The sequence below is a fragment of the Aegilops tauschii genome, chromosome 2 (genome assembly GCF_002575655.3).
Source record: "Aegilops tauschii subsp. strangulata cultivar AL8/78 chromosome 2, Aet v6.0, whole genome shotgun sequence".
NCBI classification, from domain to species: domain Eukaryota; kingdom Viridiplantae; phylum Streptophyta; class Magnoliopsida; order Poales; family Poaceae; genus Aegilops; species Aegilops tauschii.
Genome location: NC_053036.3, coordinates 307,847,289 through 307,859,690, shown reverse-complemented (window position 1 = coordinate 307,859,690; position 12,402 = coordinate 307,847,289). Strand labels below are relative to the sequence as shown.

General features: G+C 44.0%; 1 protein-coding gene across 1 annotated transcript; it reads right to left on the bottom strand.

The window, feature by feature from the left end:
- Positions 1–226: 226 nt before the first annotated feature.
- On the bottom strand, positions 227–4,265 carry LOC141040967 (uncharacterized). Its single transcript, XM_073507078.1, has 6 exons — positions 3,803–4,265; positions 3,332–3,675; positions 2,785–2,839; positions 1,720–2,132; positions 1,252–1,305; positions 227–628 (listed from the first exon to the last, which is right to left on the bottom strand). The coding sequence occupies exons 1-6, from the start codon at positions 4,263–4,265 to the stop codon at positions 227–229; spliced, it is 1,731 nt and encodes a 576-aa protein (XP_073363179.1).
- Between the last annotated feature and the right edge of the window lie 8,137 nt (positions 4,266–12,402).

Below are 12,402 nucleotides of genomic sequence, written 5' to 3'. Positions count from 1 at the left end.
GTCACTTGAAACTTGTTTTCTTCAAACTTGTTCCTCCAAAGCGGTTGCTTCAAGAGCTCATAGGTTGTTGGATTGCTTCCATGTTATACCTAAGTTCAACCAACAACAATGGAGATGAAAGCATAGTTGTGTCATCAAGGTTACAAGGTAAACTTAAGTTAGCGTTCACCTGGTCACTTATTTGTTTGGCGCGACTTCTTGTGATTGGACCTATAATTGTTGGAGGCTAGTCGATGGTTGTGGTGTCCTCATCATCCTCCCCCTCTTGAAGAGGAGTCTTCCTCGACTCTGATGGTCCAAAGTATGGAGAGAGGTCGGACACATTGAAAGTTGGACTAACACCATAATCCATCGGAAGGTCAATCTTGTAGGCATTGTCATTGATCTTCGCAAGAACTTTGAATGGACCATCTCCACGTGGCTGCAACTTGCATTTGCGTTGATCTGGGAAACGATCCTTCCGCAGGTGTACCCACACAAGATCACCTCCTTCAAACAACACCTTCTTTCTTCCCTTGTTTGCTCGTTTTGCATATTGTTCAGTCATCTTCTCAATATTTTCCTTGGTCTTCTCATGAATTTTCTTCACGAAGTCAGCACGCTTACTTGCATCAAGATTGGTTCGCTCCTGCAATGGTAAAGGCAAAAGATCTATCGGAGCAGCAGGTTTGAAACCATAATTTCAAAAGGACAAAATTTAGTGGTCGAATGTACTGCCCTGTTGTATGCAAACTCCACGTGGGGGAGACATTCTTCCCACATCTTCAAATTTTTCTTTAAAACTGCTCTCAGCATCATGGATAGCGTGCGATTGACAACTTCGGTTTGTCCATCCGTTTGTGGGTGGCATGTAGTGGAAAAGAGAAGCTTTGTCCCTAGCTTTGCCCACAACGTTTTCCAAAAATAGCTCAGAAACTTGGTGTCACGATCTGAAACAACAGTGCGTGGTACTTCATGTAGTTGCAAGATTTCCCTGAAAAAGAAATCAGCAATGTGTGAAGCATCATCGCTCTTATGACACGGGATAAAATGAGCTATCTTGCTAAACCTATCAACCACCACAAAAACTGAATCACTCCCCCTCTTAGTGCGTGGTAATCCAAGAACAAAATCCATAGAAATATCTTTTAAGGGCGTATAAAGTCCATGAGGGTTTAAACGTGACTTAGCTTTGCGGCAAATCTCACAACGTAGTATGCAACGCTCAACATCACGCCTCATCCTTGGCCAAAAGAAATGGTCAATCATCACACTCTCAGTTTTCTTTGCTCCAAAATGTCCCATGAGACCACCAGCATGAGCCTCCTGCAAAAGCAACAAACGAACAGAGCAATCTGGGATGCACAATTTGTTAGCTCGAAACGAGAATCCATCATGCAAGTGAAACTTTTCCCAACCTTTCCCCTCACTACACTTTGAGTGTGGTTCAGCAAAATATGGGTCATTGGCATACAATTCTTCGATGCTTTGCAGCCCAAGAATTTTAGTATCAAGTTGTGAGAGTAAAATATGGCGTCTAGACAAAGCATCAGCAACAACATTATCTTTTCCTTTGTTGTACTTGACAATATAGAGAAAAGATTCTACAAATTCACGCCGTTTTGCATGCCTACGGTTCAATTTTTGTTGACCCCTAAGGTGCTTTAAAGATTCATGGTCGGAATGTATCACAAATTCTTTAGGCCATAAATAATGTTGCCATGTTTCCAAAGATCTCACAAGTGCATATAATTCTTTGTCATAAACTAAATAATTTAGAGTTGGACCACTTAGCTTCTCACTAAAATATGCAATAGGCCTGCCTTCTTGCATTAGTATGCCTCCAATACCAACACCACTTGCATGACATTCAATTTCAAAAGTCTTACCAAAGTTGGGTGGTGCAAGCAATGGTGCAGAAGTCAATTTTTCTTTCAGCTCTTGGAAGGCCTTCTCTTGTGCATTTGCCCACTTGAAGGGAACATCTTTCTTGGTTAGCTCATTCATTGGGGCGGCAATGGTGCTAAAGTCCTTCACAAACCGACGGTAGAAACCAGCAAGGCCAAGAAAGCTTTGTACTTGGCTTACATTTTGTGGAGGCATCCACTCACGGATGGCCTTGACCTTCTCCTCATCTACCTCCACACCTTGACCTGAAACAACAAAGCCAAGAAACACAACTTTTTCTATGCAAAATGTGCACTTTTCCTTGTTAGCATATAATTTCTCCTCTCTTAGTAGCAAGCACACACCAAATGTGTTCAACATGTTCATCCAAAGTTTTGCTATAAATCAGGATGTCATCAAAGTAAACAACCACAAACTTGCCAATGAACTTTCTAAGAACATGATTCATCAATCTCATGAAGGTACTAGGTGCATTTGTCAATCCAAATGGCATAACTAACCACTCATACAAACCAGATTTTGTTATGAAAGCAGTTTTCCATTCATCACCCTCTCTCATTCTTATTTGGTAGTAGCCACTTCGCAAGTCAATTTTAGAAAAGATGGTGGCACCACTAAGTTCATCAAGCATATCATCAAGCCTAGGTATTGGATGCCTATATCTCACGGTGATGTTGTTAATAGGCCTACAATCACAACACATTCGAGAAGTTCCATCTTTCTTGGGTACTAAAAGAACGGGTACAACACAAGGAGAGAGACTTTCCCTTACATAACCTTTGTTTAGTAGGCCTTCAACTTGTCATTGAATCTCCTTGGTTTCCTCCGAATTTGTGCGGCATGGTGGTCGGTTTGGCAATGGGGCTCCTGGAACCAAATCAATTTGGTGCTCAATGCCTCTTTGTGGTGGCAGCCCCGGTGGTATCTCCTCGGGGAACACATCTTCATACCCCTGCAAAATTTCAGCAACAACGCTAGGAGTGGTAGAGGGTAATTTGTTGGTAGAAAGAAAGTTGTCCTTGTACAAAAGTCCAAAGAACACGGAGTTGGGTTCTCTCAACTCTCTCATGTCCCTTTTCCTAGCCATCATAACTAATCCCGGTTTTTCCCATGTCTTGGTCTATTTAAGCTGTGGGGTTTTAGTTGGCTTTGGATTCTCTCGCTCACTATGTTGGTGGATGTCACTCAAGTGTTTCTCGCTCACTCTCTCTTTCCTTTTCAGATCATCCATCAATATTTCTTCAGATGTCAGAGGGAGCAAAGATATGCGCTCTCCCTCGTATTGGAACGAGAGACGATTAGCACGGCCGCTGATTTGCACATCATGATCATACAACCAAGGTCTTCCCAACAGCAATTGGCATGCTTGCATTGGCACCACGTCACATTCCACTTGATCTCGGTACTTCCCAATGGAAAACTGAACGGTGACTACGTTGCTTACTCGAAGTGTACCAAAATCATTGAGCCATTGCATCTTATATGGACTTGGATGCCTTCTTTGTTTCAGTCCCAATTTCTCTACCAAATCTGAACTTGCAATATTGTTGCAGCTGCCATTGTCAATAATAATTCTGCAAACCTTGTCCTTGATGGTGCCACGGGTGTGAAAAATATTATGTCGCTGCCCTTTCTCTTCTCTAGCTGCATTGACACTAAGCACACGACGAGAAACAAAGCAATCTCCCATGTCGGCCTGAATATCACAATCACTCTTCTCGCCCTCTTCATCCTCATGATCACCCAATGCTCCATTGTCTTCATGCTCACTCTTAGATTCCCATTCACCTTGTTTCATTCACAAAGAGAACTCTCTTGTTTCGACATTCAGAAGAAATATGACCATGCCCTTTGCACTTCCAACACTCAATATCTCGGCTTCGAGATGATGGTACAGCCGTGGGGTTAGAAGTACTTCCAGCAGCAGAAGGAGCACGCTTGTCCACATTCCTAGGGGCTGGTGATGATGCTGATGAAGCCGCTGTTCGCCGGGTGGCAGTAGGTTGTGAAGTGTGCTGAAACTGAGAACCACCATGAGAGGCACTTGGCTTCAACCTTTGCCATGGTGTGGTGGTGCAGTTATGAGATATCCGTCCATGACCACTCCGCTGCACCTTCCTCTCCGTGCGCTTTGCTTGCTCCAAAATATCTTGTAGAGTGATATAGGGAAACATCTCCACAAAATCAGAAATTTCATTGTTGAGACCATGCAAAAATCTTGCCATCTTTGACTCCTCATCTTCATGAATACGAGCACGAACCAACAACAATTCCATCTCTTTATAGTACTCATCCACCGTGCGCGTACCTTGGCCGAGACGCTGCAATCTGTTTCGGAGATCTCTTTGATATTGTGAAGGAACAAACCTTCGCCTCATGGCTTGTTTCATCTCTTCCCAAGTGTCAATGTATTCACGGCCTAGCAGCAGTTGATTTTCTTGTAGTTGATTCCACCAAGTGAGTGCATAACCAGAAAACTGAACACAAGCAAGGTTTACTCTCTTCGGATCAGCAAGGTTATGGATACGAAAAATCTGATCACAGTGCTCTTCCCAATCAAAATATGCATCGAGGTCTTCCTTTCCTATGAACTTGGGGATATGCAACTTGATTCTTGCTATGTCATCTCGACCATCTCGATCACGAAGTTCTGCACGACGCCCATCTTCAGCAGCACGACGGTATGGGACACCATCATAATCATCAAAATCATCTCCATGACCACGAGCAACACGCTCATGAGGGTCATAGTAGTGCCCATGAGGACCATGCCATCGCCCTTGAAGTTGTCCTCCTCGCTGCCCTCCTTGAGCAGCAATACCACGCCCACGAGCAGCAGCCGCATGTCCACCATGGCTGTTGTTATCATCCTCCAAGTCACCATCCACAGCAGCATGCACAGAATTTTCATCCCCAACTTCCTCAAGTGGGTCAATAGGGTGTTGTCGGTGTCGAACCCTATCGCCACCTGCTGGAGGTCGCTCGTGAAACATCCTTCCAAGGTCTCGAACCATGTTCTGTAATTCCTGAAAATCAGCACGTGTGACCGGGGCATCTTCTTCCCCATGGTTTTCTCCATGAACACTCGATCTAGATCCAGCCATGTTAGTAAGGCCAAAAGTGTAATGGGATAATTTTGTGGAATCACACAACCTCACCTCTTACTCACCAAAGTTCTTATGAGTTCACATCAGATTGTGCTTCTCCCGGATGTGTCAAAGCGATCGAAAGACAGGGATCAAAGAACTAGCTTCGGTTTTTGGTGGAGCTCGGTGGGGTAAACAAAAAGGGGGCTTGTGCTGAAATCAAGTTGATGCAAACCAAGAAAATATGGGGATAGATCTGCTGCACCTTTGCACCAAGATTGAAAAACACACAACACACAAGCTTCTGAAATTTTTGTACCAAGCTGAAACTTTTGGATCTTACACAACACTTTCTTTTTCTCTCTTGACTTTTTTTGCCACTCTTTTTTCTCTCTTTGATTCTTTTTTTGCCACTCTTTTTTTTCTCTATTTTTTTCCAAAGCACAACAACCAAATCAGAAAGTAATTACGAAGATGAACTTGGCGCAGATCTAAAAGATGAAGAACATGCAAGGTATGCAACAACAAGATCTCAGCACCAACAAGGCTTGGATTTATTTTTGGTGGGGCTTTGAATTTCTAGGACAGAAAATATAGCATGAAAAACACTCGATCTAAAGGGATAATAGCAAGATAAACTTGGATAACAGATCCTACCGTGTCAACAAAGGCTCTGATGCCAGATGATAGGTGGGAACCCGATGAACGAGTTCACGCCCGAGGGTGGCCCGATATTCACATTGTAGGATCGAATCGGGAGGGATAACTAGCTGCAAGCAGCCGGGATAACTAGCTTTATACCTGCCAAGGTTGGATGCAACCCGTACGTTGGGGATGGCTGACCGAAGCTACAAGAACTCCAACCCGCTGTCCGAACAATCGCAGAACCACAAACCGGGACTAATCCACACAAAACGGTCGGAACCGTAGAGCACGAACTAGGGGGAACCAGAGGCTCCTTCTCGCGAATCCGAATGAACTCACAAGAGCAAAGGTAGCAAGATCTCTCGGATCTCTCTAGCAGTCTTGCTGCATAAGCTTGTAGCTGAATGGTTTGGCAAAAGGTTCTCTAGAGGATGGGGGAGATGGGGTTTTATAGCAGGGACAACCCCCCTTAGCTAGGTGTGAAAATGGTTTCAAAACTAAGCAGGTTTGCATGGCTTCCTTGGGAGAATAAGCAGTCAACTTTGGGAGTTGTTGCAGAGCTCCTCGGAAATTCGCGAAGTCTTGACAGCCTGGACACCTTCCACGAGAATGACTAGAACTTTTGACTCACAACTCCAAATGATGTGAGGTTTTTTGCATTTGAAAGATAATTTGATGTAGCTTCTGTTGATGTACCCCTATGGCCCCGTCTCTCCATCAGATGGGTGTGCCACACCAAAACATCAGAGGTAAAAACTGACAGCACCACCTTCACTTGAAACTTGTTTTCTTCAAACTTGTTCCTCCAAAGCGGTTGCTTCAAGAGCTCATAGGTTGTTGGATTGCTTCCACGTTATACCTAAGTTCAACCAACAACAATGGAGATGAAAGCATAGTTGTGTCATCAAGGTTACAAGGTAAACTTAAGTTAGCGTTCACCTGGTCACTTATTTGTTTGGTGCGACTTCTTGTGATTGGACCTATAATTGTTGGAGGCTAGTCGATGGTTGTGGTGTCCTCATCATCCTCCCCCTCTTGAAGAGGAGTCGTCCTCGACTCTGATGGTCCAAAGTATGGTGAGAGGTTGGACACATTGAAAGTTGGACTAACACCATAATCCATCGGAAGGTCAATCTTGTAGGCATTGCCATTGATCTTCGCAAGAACTTTGAATGGACCATCTCCATGTGGCTGCAACTTGCATTTGCATTGATCTGGGAAATGATCCTTCCGCAGGTGTACCCACACAAGATCACCTTCTTCAAACAACACCTTCTTTCTTCCCTTGTTTGCAAGTTTTGCATATTGTTCAGTCATCTTCTCAATATTTTCCTTGGTCTTCTCATGAATTTTCTTCACGAAGTCAGCACGCTTACTTGCATCAAGATTGGTTCGCTCCTGCAATGGTAAAGGCAAAAGATCTATGGGAGCAGCAGGTTTGAAACCATAAACAATTTCAAAAGGACAAAATTTAGTGGTCGAATGTACTGCCCTGTAGTATGCAAACTCCACATGGGGGAGACATTCTTCCCACATCTTCAAATTTTTCTTTAAAACTGCTCTCAGCATCATGGATAGCGTGCGATTGACAACTTCGGTTTGTCCATCCGTTTGTGGGTGGCATGTAGTGGAAAAGAGAAGCTTTGTCCCTAGCTTTGCCCACAACGTTTTCCAAAAATAGCTCAGAAACTTGGTGTCACGATCTGAAACAATAGTGCGTGGTACTTCATGTAGTTGCAAGATTTCCCTGAAAAAGAAATCAGCAATGTGTGAAGCATCATCGCTCTTATGACACGGGATAAAATGAGCCATCTTGCTAAACCTATCAACCACCACAAAAACTGAATCACTCCCCCTCTTAGTGCGTGGTAATCCAAGAACAAAATCCATAGAAATATCTTCCCAAGGTGTACTAGGAATGGATAAGGGCGTATAAAGTCCATGAGGGTTTAAACGTGACTTAGCTTTGCGGCAAATCTCACAACGTAGTATGCAGCGCTCAACATCACGCCTCATCCTTGGCCAAAAGAAATGGTTAATCATCACACTCTCAGTTTTCTTTGCTCCAAAATGTCCCATGAGACCACCAGCATGAGCCTCCTGCAAAAGCAACAAACGAACAGAGCAATCTGGGACGCACAATTTGTTAGCTCGAAACAAGAATCCATCATGCAAGTGAAACTTTTCCCAACCTTTCCCCTCACTACACTTTGAGTGTGGTTCAGCAAAATATGGGTCATTGGCATACAATTTTTTGATGCTTTGCAGCCCAAGAATTTTAGTATCAAGTTGTGAGAGTAAAATATGGCGTCTAGACAAAGCATCAGCAACAACATTATCTTTTCCTTTCTTGTTCTTGACAATATAGGGAAAAGATTCTACGAATTCACTCCATTTTGCATGTCTACGGTTCAGTTTTTGTTGACCCCTAAGGAGCTTTAAGGATTCATGGTCGGAATATATCACAAATTCTTTAGGCCATAAATAATGCTGCCATGTTTCCAAAGATCTATCAAGTGCATATAATTCTTTGTCATAAACTGAATAATTTAGAGTTGGACCACTTAGCTTCTCACTAAAATATGCAATAGGCCTGCCTTCTTGCATTAGTACGCCTACAATACCAACACACTTGCATGACATTCAATTTCAAAAGTCTTACCAAAGTTGGGTAGTGCAAGCAATGGTGCAGATGTCAATTTTTCTTTCAGCTCTTGGAAGGCCTTCTCTTGTGCATTTGCGCACTTGAAGGGAACATCTTTCTTGGTTAGCTCATTCATTGGGGCAGCAATGGTGCTAAAGTCCTTCACAAACCGACGGTAGAAACCAGCAAGGCCAAGAAAGCTTCGTACTTGGCTTACATCTTGTGGAGGCATCCACTCACGGATGGCCTTGACCTTCTCCTCATCTACCTCCACACATTGACCTGAAACAACAAAGCCAAGAAACACAACTTTTTCTATGCAAAATGTGCACTTTTCCTTGTTAGCATATAATTTCTCCTCTCTTAGGACAGCAAGCACACACCGAATGTGTTCAACATGTTCATCCAAAGTTTTGCTATAAATCAGGATGTCATCAAAGTAAACAACCACAAACTTGCCAATGAACTTTCTAAGCACATGATTCATCAATCTCATGAAGGTACTAGGTGCATTTGTCAATCCAAATGGCATAACTAACCACTCATACAAACCAGATTTTGTTTTGAAAGCAGTTTTCCATTCATCACCCTCTCTCATTCTTATTTGGTGGTAGCCACTTCGCAAGTCAATTTTAGAAAAGATGGTGGCACCACTCAGTTCATCAAGCATATCATCAAGCCTAGGTATTGGATGCCTATATCTCACGGTGATGTTGTTAATAGGCCTACAATCACAACACATTCGAGAAGTTCCATCTTTCTTGGGTACTAAAAGAACGGGTACAACACAAGGAGAGAGACTTTCCCTTACATAACCTTTGTTTAGTAGGCCTTCAACTTGTCGTTGAATCTCCTTGGTTTCCTCCGAATTTGTGCTGTATGGTGGTCGATTCGGCAATGGGGCTCCTGGAACCAAATCAATTTGGTGCTCAATGCCTCTTTGTGGTGGCAGCCCCGGTGGTATCTCCTCGGGGAACACATCTTCATACCCCTGCAAAATTTCAGCAACAACACTAGGAGTGGTAGAGGGTAATTCGTTAGTAGAAAGAAAGTTGTCCTTGTACAAAAGTACAAAGAACACGGAGTTGGGTTCTCTCAACTCTCTCATGTCCCTTTTCCTAGCCATCATAACTAATCCCGGTTTTCCCATGTCTTGGTCAATTTAAGCTGTGGGGTTTTATTTGGCTTTGGATTCTCTCGCTCACTATGTTGGTGGATGTCACTCAATTGTTTCTCGCTCACTCTCTCTTTCCTTTTCAGATCATCCATCAATATTTCTTCGGATGTCAGAGGGAGCAAAGATATGCGCTCTCCCTCGTATTGGAACGAGAGACGATTAGCACGGCCGCTGATTTGCACAATCATGATCATACAACCAAGGTCTTCCCAACAGCAATTGGCATGCATGCATTGGCACCACGTCACATTCCACTTGATCTTGGTACTTCCCAATGGAAAACTGAACGGTGACTACGTTGCTTACTCGAAGTGTACCAAAATCATTGAGCCATTGCATCTTATATGGACTTGGATGCCTTCTTTGTTTCAGTCCCAATTTCTCTACCAAATCTGAACTTCCAATGTTGTTGCAGCTGCCATTGTCAACAATAATTCTGCAAACCTTGTCCTTGATGGTGCCACGGGTGTGAAAAATATTATGTCGCTGCCCTTTCTCTTCTCTAGCTGCATTGACACTAAGCACACGACGAGAAACAAAGCAATGTCCCATGTCGGCCTGAATATCACAACCACTCTTCTCGCCCTCTTCATCCTCATGATCACCCAATGCTCCATTGTCTCCATGCTCACTCTCAGATTCCCATTCACCTTGTTCATTCACAAAGCGAACTCTCTTGTTTCGACATTTAGAAGAAATGTGACCATGCCCTTTGCACTTCCAACACTCAATATCTCGGCTTTGAGATGATGGTACAGCCGTGGGGTTAGAAGTACTTCCAGCAGCAGAAGGAGCACGCTTGTCCACATTCCTAGGGGCTGGTGATGATGTCGATGAAGCCGTTGTTCGCCGGATGGCAGTAGGGTGTGAAGTATGCTGAAACTGAGAACCACCATGAGAGGCACTTGGCTGCAACCTTTGCCATGGTGTGGTGGTGCGGTTATGAGATATCCGTCCATGACCACTCCGCTGCACCTTCCTCTCCGTGCGCTTTGCTTGCTCCAAAATATCTTGTAGAGTGTTATAGGGAAACATCTCCACAAAATCAGAAATTTCATTGTTGAGACCATGCAAAAATCATGCCATCTTTGACTCCTCATCTTCATGAATACGAGCACGAACCAACAACAATTCCATTTCTTTATAGTACTCATCCACCGTGCGCGTACCTTGCCTGAGACGCTGCAATATGTTTTGGAGATCTCTTTGATATTGTGAAGGAAGAAACCTTCGCCTCATGGCTTGTTTCATCTCTTCCCAAGTGTCAATGTGATCACGGCCTAGCAGCAGTTGATTTTCTTGTAGTTGATTCCACCAAGTGAGTGCATAACCAGAAAACTCAACACAAGCAAGGTTTACTCTCTTCAGATCAGCAAGGTTATGGATACGAAAAATCTGATCACACTGCCCTTCCCAATCAAAATATGCATCGGGGTCTTCCTTTCCTGTGAACTTGGGGATATGCAACTTGATTCTTGCTATGTCATCTCGACCATCTCGATCACGACGTTCTGCACGACGCCCATCTTCAGCAGCACGACGGTATGGGACACCATCATAATCATCAAAATCATCTCCATGACCACGAGCAACACGCTCATGAGGGTCATAGTAGTGCCCACGAGGACCATGCCCTCGCCCTCGAAGTTGTCCTCCTCGCTGCCCTCCATGAGCAGCAACACCACGCCCACGAGCAGCAGCCGCATGTCCACCATGGCTGTTGTTATCATCCTCCAAGTCACCATCCACAGCAGCATGCACGGAATTTTCATCCCCAACTTCCTCAAGTGGGTCAATAGGGTGTTGTCGGTGTTAAACCCTATCGCCACCTGCTGGAGGTCGCTCGTGAAACATCCTTCGAAGGTCTCGAACCATGTTCTGTAATTCCTGAAAATCAGCACGTGTGACCGGGGCATCTTCTTCCCCATGGTTTTCTCCATGAACACTCGATCTAGATCCTGCCATGTTAGTAAGGCCAAAAGTGGAATAGGATCATTTTGTGGAATCACACAACCTCACCTCTTACTCACCAAAGTTCTTATGAGTTCACATTAGATTGTGCTTCTCCCGGATGTGTCAAAGCGATTGAAAGACAGGGATCAAAGAACTAGCTTCGGTTTTTAGTGGAGCTCGGTGGGGTTAACAAAAAGGGGGCTTGTGCTGAAATCAAGTTGATGAAAACGAAGAAAATATGGGGATAGATCTGCTGCACCTTTGCACCAAGATTGAAAAACACACAACACACAAGCTTCTGAAATTTTTCTACCAAGCTGAAACTTTTGGATCTTACACAACACTTTCTTTTTCTCTCTTGAATTTTTTTGCCACTCTTTTTTTTCTCTTTGATTATTTTTTTGCCACTCTTTTTTTTCTCCCTTTTTTTCCAAAGCACAACAACCAAATCTGAAAGCAATTACGAAGATGAACTTGGTGCAGATCTAAAAGATGAAGAACATGCAAGGTATGCAACAACAAGATCTCAGCACCAACAAGGCTTGGATTTATTTTTGGTGGGGCTTTGGACTTCTAGGACAGAAAATATAGCATGAAAAACACTCGATCTAAAGGGATGATAGCAAGATAAACTTGGATAACAGATCCTACCGTGTCAACGAAGGCTCTGATGCCAGATGATAGGTGGGAACCCGATGAACGAGTTCACGCCCGAGGGTGGCCTGATCTTCACGTTGTAGGATCGAATCGGGAGGGATAACTAGCTGCAAGCAGCCGGGACAACTAGCTTTATACCTGCCAAGGTTGGATGCAACCCGTACGTTGGGGATGGCTGACCGAAGCTACAAGAACTCCAACCCGCTGTGTGAACAATCGCAGAACCACAAACCGGGACTAATCCACACAAAACGGCCGGAACCGTAGAGCACGAACTAGGGGGAACCAGAGGCTCCTTCTCGCAAATCCGAATGAACTCACAAGAGCAAAGGTAGCAAGATCTCTCGGATCTC